The sequence below is a fragment of the Dipodomys spectabilis genome, unplaced genomic scaffold (assembly GCF_019054845.1).
Source record: "Dipodomys spectabilis isolate Male_0828 unplaced genomic scaffold, ASM1905484v1 ptg000231l, whole genome shotgun sequence".
NCBI classification, from domain to species: Eukaryota; Metazoa; Chordata; class Mammalia; order Rodentia; family Heteromyidae; genus Dipodomys; species Dipodomys spectabilis.
The window spans coordinates 849665-868656 of NW_024870908.1; the positions used below are offsets into that span (position 1 = coordinate 849665).

Genomic DNA, 18992 nt, shown 5'->3' on the forward strand with positions numbered 1-18992 from the left:
CAGAGAGGGAGCTGCTTGACGTGGAGGGGGAAGGGGAAGACAGGACACGGGGTCTGGCCCCCACGCCCGGGAGTGTCACGTGTCCTGGACTCTGCCCCCTGTGGTGGTCAGCATGGCCAAGCGCTCCTGTCCACAGCCCACCCCCCACCCCGGCATAGCACAAACACCTCCAGACCAGCCGGATCTCAGGGCTGGACTAGAACTGAATTCATACAACACAGCCCAGCACGGGAGCAAATGGCACGCGCAAGAACATTACAGAAGCACAGAGATGCATGCCAACCCTCTCTATAGCCAGATCTGTATTTAAGAAAGTTAAGTCCTGAAAGCAGGAAGATGGCGTGTGAGCGGCCAGAGCTTCCAAGAGAGCTCCTACCTTAAAAATAAGGACCAAAGTTTTAGAAAGACTGTTTTAGCTCACGCCTGTCATCCCAGCTACTCAGGAGGCTGAGGGCTGAGGATCGCGGTCCGAGGCCAGCCAAGGCCGAAAAGGCTCCATGAGACTCTTATCTCCAATGAACCACTCAAAAACCAGAAGTGGCACTGTGGCTTAAGTGGTAGAGCACTCGCCTTGAGCACCAAAGGGGCTCAGGAACAGCATCGGGGCCCTGGGTTCAAGCCCCACAACTGGCCAAGAAAAAAAAAAAAAAAAAGAGAAAACCTTCCCTTTATTGTTAGTTATTTAAAAGCCAACAAATTACAAAGGAACTCCAGAAATAAAAAGATCTGACCCAATGGAAAGAGAGTGGATGGGACACACAGGCCAGGGGGCAGGAGGCCTCTCAGCAGAAAGCCCTGGAACAGCGTGGGGGGGGGGGGGGGCGTGCCCAGCCTTCCCCCCCCCCAACCCGCCCCCCCCCCTCCCCCCGTGAGGGACTCGCGCAGCCTACCTGGTAGGTCTTGGTCTTCATGGCCATCACCGCGTTGAAAGGCACCATGAGGATCATGACGGCCACGCCCGCTAGGACGGAGGGGCCCAGGTTCTGAGGGATGACAGGTGGGCGTGGGCAGAGCGCCCCACCAGCCCACACCCCACAGACACCGCCAACACCCCGACACCCACCGCGATGGGGCGGTGGCGGGCTGCAGCCCTGGGGTCCCTCCCAACCTCTCGGAATAGGCGGGACCCAAGTCCTCGGGGTCCCCACGCTGAGGAGGGAGAAGCGCGGAATTCTGGGTAGCCGAGGGGCACGGGTGGGAAGGGCGTTTCTGGCTGGGGAGGAGGGCTGGGGACTTGTGCGTCGAATGGCGGCTTCCCTTTGGAGAAGCTGGCGTTTGTGGGGCTCCAGGGCCCCACACAACCAGCTCATGATCCCTACCCGGGATGGGGGGGGGGTGGCAGCCCCTCACTGGCTGCTGAGCTAGGCAAGCCCCGAGGGTTCCGGGTGCGGGGCCTCGTGGGCTTCACCCCAGCACTGCACCCTGCCATGGCTGCTAGTGGAAGGGCGACCCGTGTGCTGCGGGGTTCCCCTAGAGGGCCAGCACGGCGTAACTCAGCGTGGGGCGCTCTGGGGATCACAGACACCCGAGCCGTTCAGCCTGGATTCTGCCACTAACGGAACCAAGCCAGCTTTGATCTCCAGAGCCTCCGAGGGCGGGACATGCGGCTGGACACCTGTCATTCCAGCTACTCAGGAGGCTGCGATCGAAGGACTGGGGTTCAAGGCCAGCCTGGGCAGCAGAGTCCCACAAGACTCTTTTATCTCCAAGTAAGCACACACCGCACGCGCGCGCACACACGCACGCACGCACCAGCCACAAGAGATAGAGCGCCAGGGCGACCTGCAGCGGGGCCGACCACACCATGTTAATGTACGTGGCCAGGTCCATGAAGCGCTGGGCGTCCACCGACATGAGGTTCACGATCTCTCCCACGGTGGACGACTTCCGGGCGGCATTGGTGATCACTAGGGCCTGAGGGGGGACAGAGAGGGCGGGGGTGAGCCCGGTGGGCGAGGAGCCCCGGACGGGAGGGAGGATCCGCAGCGGAGTCCCGGCCTCTCCCCTGCCCCCGCCCCTCCACAAAGCCCAGGCCCCGGGGGACGGAAGCTCTCCTTCGGTTCAGGGGGTCCCAACGGTCCCCACATCCAACAGATCCCCGGGGGGCCCCACAAGGCCTGGTCCCCTGGCAATGGAAGTGAGGTCATTGTGCGTGGCAGCCCCCCGGGCGTCCCCCGTCTCTGGCAGCACTGCGGTGTGAGCTGGGCCTCGCTGGGCCTCGCTGGGCCTCGCTGGGCCCAGGCTGGCGCTCCGCCTCGGGAGCCACGTGTGCTTTGCGCGGGGAGCCTCGGGCTGCCGTCTCCAGGGCTGGCCTCCTGTAATCTGTGCGGCCCCCGCTGGAATTACAGGCGTGTACCGCCATGCCTGGCCGGATGCTTTTTGGAGTTGCCCGGGTGTGCCACTGCCCAAGGATGGGCGGGCAGCGTGAAGACTTGGAGCTGAGCTTCCCCCCGCCCCCCGCGCCCGCATCCCGGGTCCCGACCTTGCGGTACACGGCCCCGATGACGGCGGTCTTGATGCGCATGCCGCTGACAAAGCAGATGTGGAAGTACTGGTGCAGCAGCAGCGTCTGCAGGCAGGCGCTGACGAACAGCAGCGCCGTATAGAAGTAGCCCTGCCAGTCGGGGGCCCGTGGGTCGTTTATGAAGGCGATGAGCCACCTGCAGGGAGATGGGACCCAGCGGCGTCAGCCTGGGCAGGCGGCACGCACGCGCCCGGGGGGGGGCTCGGACCCCCCTCTGCCTGGGGGGGGGGTCCTCACCCACAGAGGGGGTGAGGGACAGTGACTGTGGGGCCCCTAGAGGCAGCGGGGAGGAAGAGAGACCCTCGCCTTGATCCATGCCCGGTAGCTGAGGTCTGCCTGTAGTCCCAACCCTTCGCCCCCCCATTGTGGCGGGGGGAGGGCTGGGGGCGCAGAGGGGTGGGCTCGTACTTGAGGATCTCGGGGCCGGTGAACATCATGAGGTCGTGGAGGGCCTTGAACAGGAAGCTCATGAGGAAGTGGGGCCCGAAGGTCTTGTAGAGCACGCGGAAGAGGGAGGGGTCGCGCTCCTTCTGGGGGGCCTTGAGGAGCAGCGCCTCCGCCTCCTCGCTTGCGTCCGCCGGGGCGCCCCCTTGGGGCTTGGGGGGCTCCTTGCTGGAGTACTGGATGCGCACCGGCTGCCTGCAGCGCAGCAGAGGGAAGAGCTGGGGGGGGGGCTGCCTGGGGGCCGAATCGCACCCCGAGATCGGACCCGCCTGCAGCGGCCAAATCGCACCCCGAGACCGGACCCGCCTGCAGCGGCGACAGGCGCTGAGGTCCCGCCGCCGCCACCACTGCCACGCGGTCACCAAAGGCTCGAGTGGGAGGGGACGCGGAGGCCCCACTGCGCGCCGCACGCGGCGGGATCACACGCTGTCAATGTGGGACCGAGACACTTAGCACACGAGACGCCGTGCCCGTGCGCTCGCTTCTAGAAGCATCTGTACAAGTCGGCACAGCTGCATGAGTCAGACTTGGGGGAGATGGTGCGGGAAGGGGAGTGGCACGGAGAAATCCCTTCAGAGAGCGGAGGGGAGGGGGGGGGGGAGGGAGGGCAGGGGAGGGGAGGGCAGGGCAGGGCAGGGGAGGCTACACTCCAGTCCAGGCTGAGGCTGGGAGGGAGGCCCATCCCAGAGTCCTCCCCCTGGGTCCCAGCCTCGTCTCCTCTCTCTGCTGGAAAACAGCGGCTCTGCCTCCACCTCCCCCACCGCTCCGGCCCCGCCTGACCCCCCACACACACCCCTAACCCCTGCTGCTCCGCCCCCCTCACCCCACGGATGCCACCCTGGCTGCCTCAGGACCTTTGCACTGGCGCTTCCCTCTACGGAAGCCCTTCCCCACCCTGCTCCCAAGGGGCCGGAAGAGCAGGAACATTCGGGAGGCCACTCTCGGGGAGCAGAGGTGAGGAGAGGTGCGCTCGGGGGCTGGGTAGGCACCCCATCTGGCGGGTGTGGGCTCACCTGCAGGACTTGGCACACTCCTTCTTCCAGTTCCTCACCAGCACGGGCACCACCTGCTCCGACGTGTCCTCCTTGTTCAAGGACCAGAGGTCGCTGGCCTCCAGGGGCCGGCGGTACCCCCGCACCATCAGCCTGGCCCAAGACATGGGGGGTTAGAGGGGCGGGAGGAAGGGGAGGCCCGCTGGCACGCCTGCCCTGCGCGACCTGATCACGCGCAACCTGGAACCCACGCCCCGGCAAAGGCACTGGGGCTCCGGCAGGCAGAGTGGGCGTGTCTTCACAGAGGCCCGCCCCCACACTGGCTACAGGGATTTGAACCGAGGGCCTCGTGCGTGCTAGGCTGGCACTCTACCCGCTGCGCCATGACCGCGGGGCTCCGAGTTTCTCCCTCAACCCCGAATACACACGGCTGGCCGCCACAGGGTTTGCACCTCACTAGGCAAAACTGTAATCCCCCACTACTGGAGGCCGCAGAGAGGAGGACTGCAGGCCGAGGCCCAGCCTGGGAAAAAGCTGGCTGGGAAACACACTAAAAGCAAAAGGGCGCGGTGCACGGCTCCAGCGGCGGAATGTTCCGTCTGCCAAGTGTGAGGCTCTGGGTTTGATCAAACCTCAGACCACATAAAGCAAGCCGGGCTCCGGGGAGACGAGGCCAGGCATGGAGGCTGAGTGAGGCCAAGGCCTGGCTGAGTTTTGTTTTCTGAAATGCTGGGGACCGGGGGATGGGGGGGGGGGGGGAATCTGGGGCTACGCGCATGCACAGCAAGGGGTCGGCCCACAGCCCGCAGCAGGTGATGTGCGCGGGCCAGCGGCGGGCTGCAAGGCATGCTGGTCCTCCTGTAGCTTTTTTTTTTTTTTTTGGTTGGTCGTGGGGCTTGAACTCTGGGCCTGGGCGCTGTCCCTCAGCTCTTCAGCTCAAGACAGGTGCTCTACTGCTTGAGCCACAGCACCACTTCTGATTTTCTAGTGGCTCATGGGAAATAAGAGTCTCATAGACTTTCCTGCCTGGACTGGCTTTGAACCGAGATCCTCAGATCTCAGCCTCCTGAGTGGCTGGGATGACAGGCGTGAGCCACCGCGCCCGGCCTGTGTCTCTCTGCGGGTGTGGATGTGCTCAGAAGGAAACGCAACCCTGACGTGTCCACCGAGCCTGCAGAAGAGCCCCATGCCCCCCCCCCATTCCTGGGGTGTGCCGTGTCCCTGCCACCTGTCCACCTGTCCGCCTGCCAGTGCCTCTCCCCCTGTCCGAGGCTGCCCCACCCCCTGCTCACCCGCCCAGACCCATGGCCTGCGGGGCTGCGCACTCTCCCAGCCCCGCCCCGCCCCGGCCTGGGCGCGGCCTGCTCACCCGGTGATCCACCAGAACGTGATCCTGGACAGGAAAGAGGCGCCGGACTCCGGGCACGGGTTCTAGCACAGGGGAGCGCGGGAGGAGAGGAGAGACGTCAACCCTCCACGCTCAGGGGACCCGCGCCCTCCCATCGCCTCTGCGCCCCGAGACACGCTCTCTCCAGTCCCGCCTGGCTCAAGAACTTCCCTGCCTCCTACCCCACGGCCACCCCGGGAGCCGGGGCATCACCCTCACACCGCCTCCGCCTCCACTCCACAGCAAGCTTTCGCTGAGCACCTACTATGTGCCTGCCCGGCACAACACATTCCTTCCGCCCCGCCCTTCCCACAGACTCCGGCGTTGACTGAGCGCCTACTATGTGCTGAGGACACCCCAAAGAACCCCAAAGCTGTCACCTCCGTCTCCTTTCATTCAACTCATCCACCAGGTTCATTTCCTGAGCACCTACTACGTGCCCAGAACTATGGGTGCAGAGCTGGACAGATGGACGGGACGCCGGCCTGCCAGAGCGCTGACCCGGGACCCGCCACCGGCTCTGCGTGGGCACCTCCCACGACCGGGGCAGGGCCCGCCATGCCACGCTGCAGCGCAGGACACGGGGCCGCCCGGGATAAAATGCCTCCCCCCCCCCCCAACAACCAGGCTCCAAGTCGTCAGGCAGACCGCGCATGCGTGCGCGCACACACGCACATCTACACTGCAACTACAAGGGCTGCCCCCCAGGCCGGCAAGGCTGCCCCCCAGGCCGGCAAGGCTGCCCCCCAGGCCGGCAAGGCTGCCCCCCAGGCCGGCAAGGCTGCCTCCCAGGCCGGCAAGGCTGCCTCCCAGGCCGGCAAGGCTGCCCAGGCGGCCACGTCTGGCTGAGCAGGGCCGGAATCGGCCTCCCACGACAGCTGCGCAAGGACGGACCACGCAGAATGACTGAGCAGAAGGCAAAGACGCGCCTAGCAGAGAGCCCGGGTGTGCAAAGGCCCTGGGGTAGACGGGAGCACACCAGATTCCAGGGAACCAATGGAGAGCTGGACGCTGACCAGATGAGGAGGAGAAGGGAGGGGGAGAAGCCAGCAGAGCAGGAGGAGAAAGGGAGGAGAAAGAACAAGGAGGGAGGGAGGGAGGGAGGGAGGGAGGGAGGGAGGGAGGGAGGGAACAGACTATTTTTTGTAACATTTCTGAGCCAAGCTACTACGAAACTGAAGGAAGTATTCAACAATGGGAGCAAAGCTGGGCGGGTGGCTCCCGCCTGCAATCCCAGCTTCCCAGGAGGTTCACAAGGTCAGCAGACTCTTATTTCCAGTTCGCCACCACAAAGCCGGACGTGGAGCGGTGGCTCAAGGGGGAGAGCACCAGCCTCAAAAGCCAATGAGGATGCGTGGCCCCGGCCCTGAGTTCAAGTCCAGCATGGGGGAGGGGGGCCTGAGGCGGGGCTCACAGGTGGCCATTAATGACCTTATTTGGCAGGGACCCCCCCATCCCCATCCCCCCTCCCTCCGCCCACCCCCCTCGGGCAGAAGGGCTGGGGAGGGCTGCGGCGGCAGCATCAGGACTTGGAGGGAGAAGGAGGAGCAGGAGAGCGGGGACGAACAGACGTGAGTCACAGAAAGGAAGGCCGGGGCCAGCGGGGCGAATGGCCGCGGTGAGTCAGCACTGGCCGGCGGCCAGGAGGCCCCGCCCCGCCCCGGGCTGAGGCCTGCAGTTGTGCCAGCTGCTCAGATGGGGGGGATGGGTGGAGGGGGATGCAGCCCGCACCCCCTCCCTCCCTTCCTGCTACCCCAGAACCCTGTGGGGACCGTGGGCACCTGAGGTCCCAGCCACCGGGAGGCTCGAGGCCGGCCTGCGCAGAGACCTCAGCGCCAGCGACGGCCGGGCGTGGCGGCGCACGCCTGCGGCCCCAGCCCAGTCACAGGAGCATCCTTGCACACACGTGCGCCAAGCAGACACGAGGCCTGACCTCACCTCCGAGAAAGCCCAGGCAGACCGATCCTCCAGGGGAGCCCCCGGGGGACGCAGTCACCTTCGGAGCAACCCCGGGGGGTTCCGTGTGGGCTTGTGTGCGGGCCAAGGCCGTGACAGACACGGGCATCCCTGCAGAGGGCTTGTGGGGGGGACACCTGTGCACACCCAGCACGCGCACACTCAGCTGAACACACGTCCACGTGCACACGCAGCTGCTGAGCTCGGCTAACTTCCCCAAACCCAGAGAGCAGGGACACCGAGAAACTTCTCCCCAAGCCGGCAGCTGGAGAGCCACCAGCCCAGTGCAGCTGTGGAATGTTCCACACGCTTCCCATCCGCCGAGGCTTCGGATCCAAACAGCTGGCACGGCCTCCCCTGCCTCGGGTCCCAGCACAGGGCTGCCCTGAAGATCCCCTGAAGATCCTGCCTGCCGCCAACCGCCGCTACCCCACCCCACCCCAGGGCCTTTGCACCGCCCACGGCTCTGCTGGGACTGCCCGCCCCACCCCCTCCTCTTCCCACCACTGCCACAGTTGCAGGACCTTTCCCTCCTGCTGCCCACCTCCGAGGGGTCAGGACAGCGCCTGAGCTGAGCATCCTACCAGATCTGGGTGGCAGCTGGTGAGGAAGGGGAGAAGGAGGAGGAGGAGGAGGAGCAGGAGCAGGAACAGGAGGAGGAGGGGGAGGAGGAGGGGGAGGAGGAGGAGCAAGAGGAGGAGGAGCAGGAGGAGGAGGAGCAGAAAGGAGGGGGAGGAGGAGGGGGAGGAGGAGGAGCAAGAGGAGGAGGAGCAGGAGGAGGAAGAGGAGGAGCAGGAGGAGGAGGAGGAGGAGCAGGAGGAGGAGGAGCAGAAAGGAGGGGGAGGAGGAGGGGGAGGAAGAGTGGGAGCAGGAGGAGGAGGAGGAGGAGGAGGAGGAGCAGGAGGAGGAGGAGGAGCAGGAGGAGGAGGGGGAGGAGAGGAGGAAGAGGCTGCACAGAGACCCACAGAGGAGAAACTCAAACCCACACCCCTCAGGGCCCAGCGCACCCCACACCCAGGCCTGTGAGACGGAGCAGGACGGGAGGGGGGTGCGGCTGGGGTTCCGCGCCCCTCAGCGCCTGCCCTGCGCACTGCGGCCCAAAACCACCAACGCTTTTTTTGTTTTTGAAGTCGGTCGTGGGGCTTGAACTCTGGGCCTGGGCGCTGTCCCTCAGCTCTGCAGCTCCAGGCGGGCGCTCTACCACTCGAGCCACAGCGCCACTTCCTGTTTTCTGGTGGCTCATGGGAGAGAAGAGTCTCACGTTCTTTCCTGCCCGGGCTGGCCTCGAACCGCGATCCTCAGCTCTCAGCCTCCTGAGGAGCTGGGATGACAGGCGGGAGCCACTGGCGCCTGGCTCACACGTGGCTTTTCTAACCTCCAGCAGGTCGCACGCACACTCGCACGCGCGCCTCCTGCTCTCCCTGACGCGTGCATGCGCGTGCGTGCGCGCACACTCACCGGGTCGTGGATGGTCTCGGAGAAGAGGGGCGCGCGGTCGGAGAAGCAGGCGAGCGCGAGCTGCGCGAGCACGAGGGTGAAGTACACGTAGAACGTGGCGTCGCGGAACGTGTCCACCGGCGCGCCCTGCGGGGGGGGGGGGGACCAGACTCACTGAGCGCCTCCCTGCCTCAGTTTCCCCTCCTACGAGCACGTCTGGGGTGAGTGTCCCCATGGGGCGCCCGGGCCAGGCGCCAGGCAGAGCCACGCCCGCGCCCCGCGGCATGCTGGGAGGGCCATCGAGGTGCCCGCGTGGGCCCGTGGGGCTTTGCAGAGGGAGCTCTGAGCAAAGAAGGTTCTAGAAAACACCGGCTGCGGCCGAGCCAGGGAGGCGCCGGGGGAGAGGCCAGGCCTGGCTGGGGCACTCACCTCCCGTAAGGCGGCCATGATCTTGGATCTCAAGATGACCAGGGCGCACAGGAGGGCGACGAGCCAGAACGTGAGCATGATCCCCGACGACTGCACCCCCTTCCTCCGCTCCAGCTGGATGAGGAAGGTGGCGAGCAGCTGCGAGAGACACACGCACGGACACACAGACACACGCACAGACACACAGACACACAGAGAGAAAGCACCGGCGGTGCTCAGAGTGGCAGGAGCGCCGTGCAAGGCCTCGCGCTCCCTGACGTCCCCTGCGTCCACTGTGTGCGCGCCTGTGGCTCGCCCCCCCCCCCCCGCCCGCCGCACAGGCCACCGTGGCCTCCTCTCCGACCCCAGGACCGTTGCACGTGCTGCCGGCAGCTGGCCGGCCTGAACTCAACCCCGGCATCCTGCTCAGCTTTGAGCCCGGCGGGCCCCAGCTCGGTCCCCCAGGGCCAGCCTGTGGCACCCACACTGGGTGCCTTCATGTGGGGGTTCTTCCAGCCCCAGGGCCCCGTGGGGCAACCGTCTGCCCACAGGAGCCAGAAACCCGGCCTGGACACCTTGGAAAGTGAGGCGCGCTGTGGGGGCACCAGGCCCGGCAACCCCTGCACACACACACACGTCCACACACGCGCATGCGTGACGTGGTACAATTCGGGACAGGCCCCTCTGTGGCGTGGCGCATCACGGCTGGGCGTGGTGACGCACACCTGTAGTCCCCTCCTCCAGGAGGACGGGGGGGGGGCAGCTCCACTCACCATGGTGATGCCCAGCAGCGTGGGGCTGACCAGCAGCACCGGCGCCAGCGGCGTGCCCTGACTTCTTTCCCAGAAAGTGTAGAAGAGGTCTGCCCAGCACACGACCCAGAGCAGGAACCCCAAGGCCTGGAAGAAAGGGGGGACACCCCCAGTGAGCCCCGGGTTCCCGGGCGTCACTCGCCAGGAAGACCGCCACAGCTCCGCCTCGGGTCGCGGTCCCGGCGTGTCCGTGGCTCTGCCACACAGACCCACACAGGCCTCAAAGACGGGACGCTGGCCGTGGTGGTGCACGCCTGTAGTCCCGGCACCCAGCAGCCTGAGCCCAAGCTCTGGGGGGCCTGGGCTCCACCGGGAGATCCTGTCTCAGAAAGAGGCAAAAGGAGGGGGCTGGGAAGGCGGCTCGGTGGTAGAGCGCTTGCCTCGCATGCCTGAGGCCCTGGGTTCGACTCCTCAGCACCACATTCGCAGAAAAAGCCAGAAGTGGCGCTGTGGCTCAAGTGGTAGAGGGCTAGCCTTGAGCAGAGAGAGGCTCAGGGACAGCGCCCAGGCCCAGAGTTCAAGCCCCAGGACTGGCAAAAAAGAAAAAGGAGGAAAGCACTATTGAGAGCAGAGGGAGTGAGCAGTGCAAAGGTCCTGTGGCGAGTGGGGGGGGGGGGGGGGGGGGCACTGTGGTTGCTATGAACCAGCAGCTGAGTGGCGCGAGGCCCGGGGCCTGGCGCATGTGACCCGGGTCCTCAGGTGGGCCTCCTTCCCGTGGAGGGCGGCTTTGAGCAAGAAGGAAATCTCATTCACTATTTTAAAAGAAAACAATGTGCCCTGAAAAAAAAAAACCCCAGAACTGTACAAAGTGCTCTCAGAGTTTCAGGTCCACAGCGCGGTCCCCAGACGCTCCTGGCCCGCGGGAAGGGGCGGCCCGCCCAGGGGGGGGGCAGCGACCCGGCCCCTAACCCGGGTCCCCTCCCAGCGACCCCATCTCTACTCCCTGCTCCACCCGCTGCGGCCCGCCTGCGGCGCAGGCACTCACGGTCTTGGCTTTGTTGAGGCGCGTCATCTGGATGTAGCCGCGGCCATGGCGGGTCAGGTAGAGGAAGTAGAGGGGGAAGCAGAGCCAGAGGCAGGCGCAGGGCGCCCAGGCCAGCGCCGTGTTCTGGAAGCACTTGGTGAAGTCGGGGTTGCTGTTGTACCACGTGATGTTCCAGTCCTGGGGACACAACGCGGGCGGCCACTCTTCATACCCAGGGCGCCTGCGCGGAGCCGCCAGCCTCCCGACCTCAGCTCCCGCGTGCAGCCCCACGGGAGTCCCGTGCGACCCACGCACGGCTGCTTGTTGTGGCCACTGTTTTCGACCTCCTCTAGAAAATCCAGCTGCGAGCCCGGCGCCGGGGGCTCACGCCTGTCACCCTAGCTACGCGGGAGGCTGAGGCCTGAGGATCACGGTTCGAATCCTGCCTGAGAACGAAACTCCCCCAGAGACTCTTATCTCCAATCAGCCTTTCAAAAACCTTAAGTGGCGCCGTGGCTCAGGTGGTGGAGCGCTCGCTGTGGGCAGAAGAGCTCAGGGGCGACGCCCAGGCCCAGAGTTCGAGTCCCACCACCGACAACACAACTGTAAAGAGCCAGTGAGGGAAGCAGTATTTTTTTCCATCAAAACGCAGCATGCTGGCCAGGGCGAGCTGGGGGACAGCACCCCCCCGGAAGGCTGAAGGCCCCGGGCTCCAAACACAACACAAAAGGCCCGGATCAAGACCTCCCATCCAAGAGCTTCCGAAGAGGGAGCTAAAGCCGCGCGTGATGGCGCACGCCTGTAATCCCAGCTCCTGGGAAGCTAACGCAGGAAGAGGGGCTTTGTGGGGTGTCTGCTGGGAACGGGGGGGGGGGGGGGAGGCTTTGTGAGAGCTGGGCAGGCTGGGCGGAGGGGGGTACCCCGTGACCCGAGCCGCCCGCCGGCGTGCAGGAGGGAGGGCGTGTGAGGTCGCGGCTCAGCAGCTGGGGCGGGCGGGCGGGCGTGGCTTCCTGCCCGCCAGCTGGCCAGCCTTGACCTCAGCCCGGCCTGGCCGGCCGGCGGGGCAGGGAAGGGGGGGCAGGGGAAGGAGAAAGCTGACCCGCACCAGAACTTTCTTCCACAGAAGGAGGGGCGAGAACCCCACCCAAGCCCGCCTCGGCCGGGAGGGGCGGCGTGCGGGGGCTCCTGTGCGCACCCCAGCGGACCCCAAGCATCGCCCGTGCCTCGCGCCTGGCATCCCCGCTCCTCGGGAGGCTGAGACCTGAGGATCGCGGTTCGAAGCCAGCCCGGGCAGGAAAGGCCGTGAGACTCTGGTCTCCAATAAACCACCAGAAAACCGGACGTGGCGCTGTGGCTCAAGTGGCAGAGCGCCAGCCTTGAGCAAACAATGCTCGGGGTCCGCATCCAGGCCCTGAGTTCGAATCCCAGGACCCAACATGTGTGGGGGCTGTCTTTAGGGGGGGATCCCCTCGCTGAGGCCCACTCAAGGGTCCACGGCCTCCCCCCACCCCTTCCTGCTTCTCTGGGGGCCTCAGAAGCCAACCCAGCGCGGGCGCAGAGCCACGAGAGCTGGGGGGGGCTGGGCTGAGCCCCCCACCCCGCCTCCCACCCTGCCCAAGGGGCAGCGAGGGTCACGCGCGTGGGGTATGGGGTACGGGGCCTCGCGTGGGGGGTGAGGAGCTCCGATCGTCCTCAGGCCCCCGGGGATCACGCTCCACACCCACGCGCGTGGCCAGCGGGGTGGGGGGGGCTGGGGGGTGCAGTGGAGCGGAAGTCATGAAGGGTGACTGCACGCGGGGTCACGAGGCTGGAAAACAAGGTCGCCACTGTCCGCTCGTCTCCACCAAAGGCCGCGGCCACGACCAGCCGAAAACTAGAGCCCTCCGTCCACAAGCAGAGGTTCAGAGGCCAGGAAGAAGCGGGGAGGCAGGCCAGGCCAGAGGAGCCAGTGACAGAAAAGCCCCCCCTACACCCCCCAGATGACAACGTGAGCCAAGACCCGACAGAAACGAGAAAAACAAAACAAACCCAAGCCCAGCACCCCGCCTCACGCCTGTCACCCCCGCTCCCCGGGAGGCAGAGGTAGGAGGATCACAGTTCGAGGCCGGCAGAAGCGAACAGTTAGCAAGGCCCTATCTCAAAACACAGTAAAAGCCAGGAATAGTGGCTCACGCCTGTAATCCCGGCGATGCAGGATGGGGGGGGGGGGGGGGGCAGGAAAAGTCAAAGCCCAAAGCTGGTCTGGGCAAAAGTGTAAGACCCGATCAGAAAAGCAATAAACTCCAATCAAAGCCTTATTTATAAGAAAGCAAAACCAAACAGGGGGGGGGGGGGGGCTCCAGCGCTCAGAGGCTGCTTAGAGGCCAGCATGGCGGGCCTCTGTCTTGAGTGCCAAGGGCACTTGGGGCGCTGGCTTTGGGCCGGAGGCGCCCCTGAGGCCGGCGCTGCGGGGACGGCGGCTCCCAGAACAGGAGCCGCTGGGCGGAGAGCAGGAGGGCCTCGGGTGTGTTGTCCCGCTGCTGTCCCTCCGCGGGGGCTCCCGCTTCACAAATAAACAGCAGCGGGAGCCCAGCCGGGAGAGGCTGTCCCCACCGCGCACGCGCACGCGCGGCTGCCAAGCACAACGGCCCAGCGGCCGGCCGGGCCGGTCCAGGAAGGGACAGGACCGGGATCTGAACCTGAAGGCGTTCAGTGCTGAGCTCCTCGCTAGGAGAAAGCAGGTGCGGGGTCGGGGGACCCCAATGCTGACCCCTGGTCGAGCCGGAGGCCAGCAGGGCGGGCTGTGGAACGCCGGTGTCCCCCCCCCCACCTCACTGGCTGGACCCCATGCAAAGGCCCGGGGGCAGCAGGTCCACCAGGGCCATAGACATCACCAGGGCCGCAGCTCGGGAGCCATAAAAGCATAGCCGGAGCTCCGCCCCACCTGATCCACGCATTCAGGCTCTGGGGGAGGAAGGAGAGGACCAGAGAGGCTAATAACAGCCTCAACACCACACAGCCATCGGAGGGGTGCAGGACACCTGACCGGAGCCAACGCAAGCTTGTGAGAGATGGTATACATAGCACTGATCTACCCAACACAGCGGGGCTCCATGCAGCATGGAACATTCTAGACAGCGATCTGGTGTGAAGTGTCTGTACCACCAATACGGAGAGCGTGGTCATGCATGCCTGCAATACCAGCCGCTCAGGAGACTGAGGTTGCAGGGAGGAGAGCCCACCTGAAGCACGAAACTCACACAAAGGGGCTGGGGGGGTGGCTCAGCACCCACGCCGCCAGCACAAAGCGCAGGGTCTGGTCCCCACGTCGAGGGACCACACTTTCCAGAGGCAGAGGGAGACGCACCAGCTCCCAGCTGGTTCCAGGGTTCAATGGGAAGTCTCTGTGCGCAGCCGAAAGCACGGAACACTCACACCCCGCGCCTGCAAGACCAGCCCCCGGGAGGCAGAGGCAGGATCCTGAGTTCAAGACCATCCTGGGCTACAGAGAGGCTGTCCCGGTCTGCAGGGCTGGACCTGGGGCAGGGGAGGGGGTGGCAGGGGACGCAGCGGGACTCAGTGGCTGGCGCGCTGGCTGGGGATTTGGTAGAAGGAAAGACCATGAGACGCGAGAATGGTGCATGTACAGAATGGTGCGTGTACACACACACACACACACACACACACACACACACACAGTCTACACACACACACACACACACAGTCTACACACACACACACACACACACACACACACACACACACACACACAGTCTATAAGTTGCTCTGCAGGTGCACCAAGGCTCTGAGACTCCCAGACAGACCTGGGGGCAGGGATGGGAGGGGGGAGGAATGGGGGGGCTGAACCCCACCCAGGAGGGTGGGCTGCGGGCACCAGGCCAGGAGGGGCATGGGCGCTTTGTAAAGGCCAGGAGCGGCCTGGCCCCAAGGGCTGCTGGGAAACCCGCAGTGGGGAGCGGCGGCTGGCCACGGCTGGCGAGCTGAGAATAAAGCCCGGAACATGATGGGGGGGGGGGTGATCCCCCATCCCGGGGAGGCCGTGTGTGACCAGGGCTCCAGCCTCGGGGTGCAGCCGTCCAGCGTGGCCAGCACAACGAGCCTGCAGCTCAATGCACGTGGGTTCTGCTTGGCATGGGGGGGCCTGGCACCTCACCCCCGAGCTGGGCCCCATGCCGGGCTTCCTCTTTAAAACCGAACCTTGTGCCCAGCGCGGTGGCTCACGCGTGTCACCCTCGCTACTCAGGAGGCTGAGATCTGAGGACTGCGGCTGGAAGCCAGGCTGGGCAAGGAAAGTCCGTGAGACTCTTTATTTTTGGGTCAATCGTGGGACTTGAACTCTGGGCCTGGGTGCTGTCCCTCAGCTCTTCAGCTCAAGGCGAGCGCTCTACCACTTGAGCCACAGCGCCACTTCCGGCTTTTTGCTTATGTGGTGCTGAGGAATCGAACCCAGGGCCTCAGGCATGCAAAGCAAGCGCTCTACCACTGAGCCACCTTCCCAGCCCCCCCTGTGAGACTCTTATCTCTACTAATTCACAAAAAGCCAGAAGGAGAGCTGTGGCTCAAGCCTGGAGAGAAAAAGCTCAGGGACAGCACCCAGGCCCTGAGTTCAAGTCCTAGGACACGGACACACACACACAAACACACACTTAATCCAATCAAGTCGACCAAGCCTTGGAGGCCACTGCATCCCTGGGCCCACAGCCCGAGAGCCCACGGTGCCACCCAGCCACACGCTGATGGCCACTTGGTGGTGGCCTGCTGGCGCCTCAGACCCGGACCCGACGAGCCCCTGGGAAGCGCCTGTCCCCGCGCCCCGGCGCTGGCCTGGCTCAGGCGCTCCTAAGCCTCCCGCAGCCAGATAACGAGGCGACGGCTCGGGTTCGATCTGATGACCCCGCACGATGCTAAGCGCCGCCGGGGCCCGCGGTGGGATCCCGTGAGCAGCGGGCTGTGCCCCGGTGGGCGCGTGCCCCGGGCCCCGACTCCAGACGGCGCGCGCCGCCTGCTCCTGGGTCATAAGAGAAACCCCTGGATCCGCACCGTCTGGTACGGCAGCTGGCACCCGCAGAGCCCTGCCGCCTCCTCGGGCCGGGTCTCGTGGCATTTGCTCTATGCGGTCTTTGTCCCCTGTCTCCCCTCCCTCCCTCCCTCCTCTGCGTGGTGACCGCTCAAGGTCCTGGTCCTGCAGGCCCCGGGGCGGGGCGCTCTGAGGAAGGCCCCACAGAGCCTGTGGGTGGGTGGGTGAGAAGTCCACGCGTGATCACAGCCAGGCTGCAGGTGGCAAAGGGGCACAGGGGGCCGAGCATGGAGACAAGGCGCTCCCGCCCTGAGCCGTGCTCACACCTCCCCACCCAATGCTTCAAGGCCACCCGCTTGAGGGGCGCCTTCTCCGGACCTCAGAAGACGATTTCTTAACCATCCACAGAGCCTCCACCTCAGGAGGAGGCCGGGCCGGCGACACCAGCCTCCGCTGTGTTCATGAAAACACCCAGCGCCGCGTGCGGTAGCGCCCACCTGGCATCCCAGCGCGGCTGAGCCCGCGGCTGCTTCCCTGTGCACACTGACATTTCAGGCTGGGCAGGTCGGTTCCGGGCGCTGGGGCGATTCGCAACCCCCCTGGGCTGGTCCCAGGAGAACGCTGGCCTGGCCGGGACAGACAGCCGTCTCCAGGGGGAAGAGCCACCTCCGGTGAGATGGACTGCGGAGACCAAGCACCACAGCCAGCCTTCCACGGACATGGCCCTTGGAAGTGGGCACACAGTGCATTTCTGCAGAGCAAAGTGACTGAAGCACAGAGAGGGACAGCAGCCTGCCCAGCGCTGCCCAGCCTGCACGAGGGAGCCAGGCACCAATAGCCTCTACCCGGACATAGCAGACTGGTACATTCACCCGGGCCCAGTGGAGCCCAGGGCGGCTTCCACCGTGAAGTGCGGCCAACCTGGCCCTGGGGAGGTGAGAGATGGCTTCTAGAAATAGGTAAAAATCTGAGCTCGGCCTCAATGCTGCGACAAGTGGACAGAGAGGGGACAACAGGGGACAGTCAGGAGGCAGGCGCAAGGCATGCAGGCACCGCAGGGCCGGGGAGAGGGGACAGGGAGGCCACAGCGGACCCCTGCGGGGGCGCAGGACGAGATCATGGCAAGACCGGAAGCTCACGGGTGCCCACCGGGCAGACGCCGCTGTGTGGAGTCGTGAGCTCCAGGAGTGTGAGGCTGGCACGGAAATGAGTGTTAAGCAGGGTCCTCCCCCCCCCCCCCCGCCCTTCCTCTCCCCCCCCCCAGGCCCCTGCAGCCTAGGACGCTGCTGTAGACAGAACCAGCGCGGCCTGGCTCCCCTCCGACGCACACTGCAGCCTGCCAGGCCTCAGACCTTAACACACAGGCCCCGGTGCCAGGACCACTAAAGGGAGGAATGCTCACAGTGGCCAAGGGCAGGCTCCGGAGGGACAGACCTGCCTCTCGCACCCAGCATCATGAAGATATACACAGAAGAAATGCTGATCCTGTACTCGCTGGGTGTTGTAGTGCACGCCTCTCATCCCTGCTCTGGAGGCTGATGCTGCCGGAGGATCGCCGTTTAAAGGCCAGCCTGAGCGACACAGAAAGATCCTCTCTCAAGCTCTAATGAGGGACCTGGAGGGGCAAGGCCCCGAGTTCAAACCCAAGCACCACCAAAAACAAAATGAAAGAAAAGCAACTAAGAGAGTTTAAGCCGGGCGCCTGTGGCTCACGCCTGTCATCCTAGCTGCTCAGGAGGCTGAGATCTGAGGATCACAGTTCAAAGCCAGCCCAGGCAGGAAAGTCCGTGAGACTCTTATCTCCAATAACCACTAGAAAACAGAAGTGGGGGCTGTGGCTCAAGTGGTAGAGCGCCCGCCTTGAGCTGAGGGACAGCGCCCAGGTCCAGGGTTCAAGCCCCATGACCAACAAAAAAATTTAAAAGGGGCAAGATAGGGGAAGGTGGATAAGAATGGTAATGGAGGGAAGGGAGGGAGAGAGGGAGGGAGGGGGGGGGGGGGACACTGGAAGGCACTGTCCTTGGCCAATGGCTCTCCCATCTGAATGTCTGTGGCAGGGGTCTGCGCGTCTCGCGGGCCAGGCCTACACATGGCGCCAACCACACCCTCGCATGACAGGTCCTGCTGCGGGGCTGTGACAGCAGCGTGGCCCCTTCCTGAATGCTACCGCACCAACTGGGGACAGCAAGAGGATGCTTCTAAGTCTGCAGGACCAAGGAGGCGCCGCAAGAAACTCCCCCGACTTCTAAGGCGAGGACCCATCTGCTCCCCACAGCGCTGGGCAGGCCTGGAGGCCGGCCGGAGGCTGCCAGCAGCCTGCTCTGGCATCGTCTCCCCTGCCGGCTGCCTCCTTGTCTGCACAAGGCACATGCCCGGGCCAGCTTGTTGCTGCCAAGCCCGGGCAGAGGCCACACCACCCGCTCCACATGCCAAGGCACAGCCTTTTCCAGAACATGTGGTCACCCGGGCCCAGGCTTCTGCCTGTCCACCAGCAGCAAGTGCCCTGCCGAGACCAAGAGCTCCGCGCTGTGCTAGCACTGGTCAGGCCGGGGCCTGGTAAGCTGCCTGCCACCCCCTCTGACGCCTATCAGGTGGCACGGGTGGGCCCCCGGCAGGCTGGAGAGCCTTACAGACCAACAAGTGGGCCGCAGTGCACAGTGTAGAGAGACACAATCGGCCCCACATCGGGGGTACAATGTGGTTTAGGGAGATACAATCAGCCCACCAGGCTGGTGGTGCAGTGCTGTGTAAGGAGGTACAACTGGCCCCTGGATTGGTGGGTTCTACAGCTCAGAGTCAGCCAGGGGCCAGCTGGAAACACTTGGGGGAAGATGACTTACTGAGCAATTCTCTACACAATAAAAAAACAAAGCAACAACCGTTTCCATGAAGTTTGTGTCATGTTTGGCGCTGCTCGCTACCTAGGAGGGTTTTAAGTTTGCAGGGTGATGTGCACAGATCCCGGGCAAGTCCTGTGTCGGTTCACACCTCGCCCAGGCCCATCTCCCCAATTGTCAATACCAGGGGCTTGTTCTTCCCGCCTCCCTTGCA

General features: G+C 65.0%; 1 protein-coding gene across 4 annotated transcripts in view; it reads right to left on the reverse strand.

The window, feature by feature from the left end:
- Abcc1 (ATP binding cassette subfamily C member 1) overlaps nt 1–18992 on the reverse strand; it is a 62613-nt gene that overhangs the window by 27311 nt on the left and 16310 nt on the right. For all 4 annotated transcript variants that reach the window (XM_042698291.1, XM_042698293.1, XM_042698292.1 and 1 more), the window contains exons 2-11: nt 10946–11122; nt 9922–10047; nt 9170–9307; nt 8762–8887; nt 5330–5391; nt 3982–4113; nt 2933–3163; nt 2483–2660; nt 1753–1914; nt 891–983 (exon numbers count right to left, since the gene is read on the reverse strand). In XM_042698291.1, coding sequence (XP_042554225.1) covers nt 891–983; nt 1753–1914; nt 2483–2660; nt 2933–3163; nt 3982–4113; nt 5330–5391; nt 8762–8887; nt 9170–9307; nt 9922–10047; nt 10946–11122 — 1425 coding nt within the window. The remainder of the gene's footprint in view (nt 1–890; nt 984–1752; nt 1915–2482; nt 2661–2932; nt 3164–3981; nt 4114–5329; nt 5392–8761; nt 8888–9169; nt 9308–9921; nt 10048–10945; nt 11123–18992) is intronic.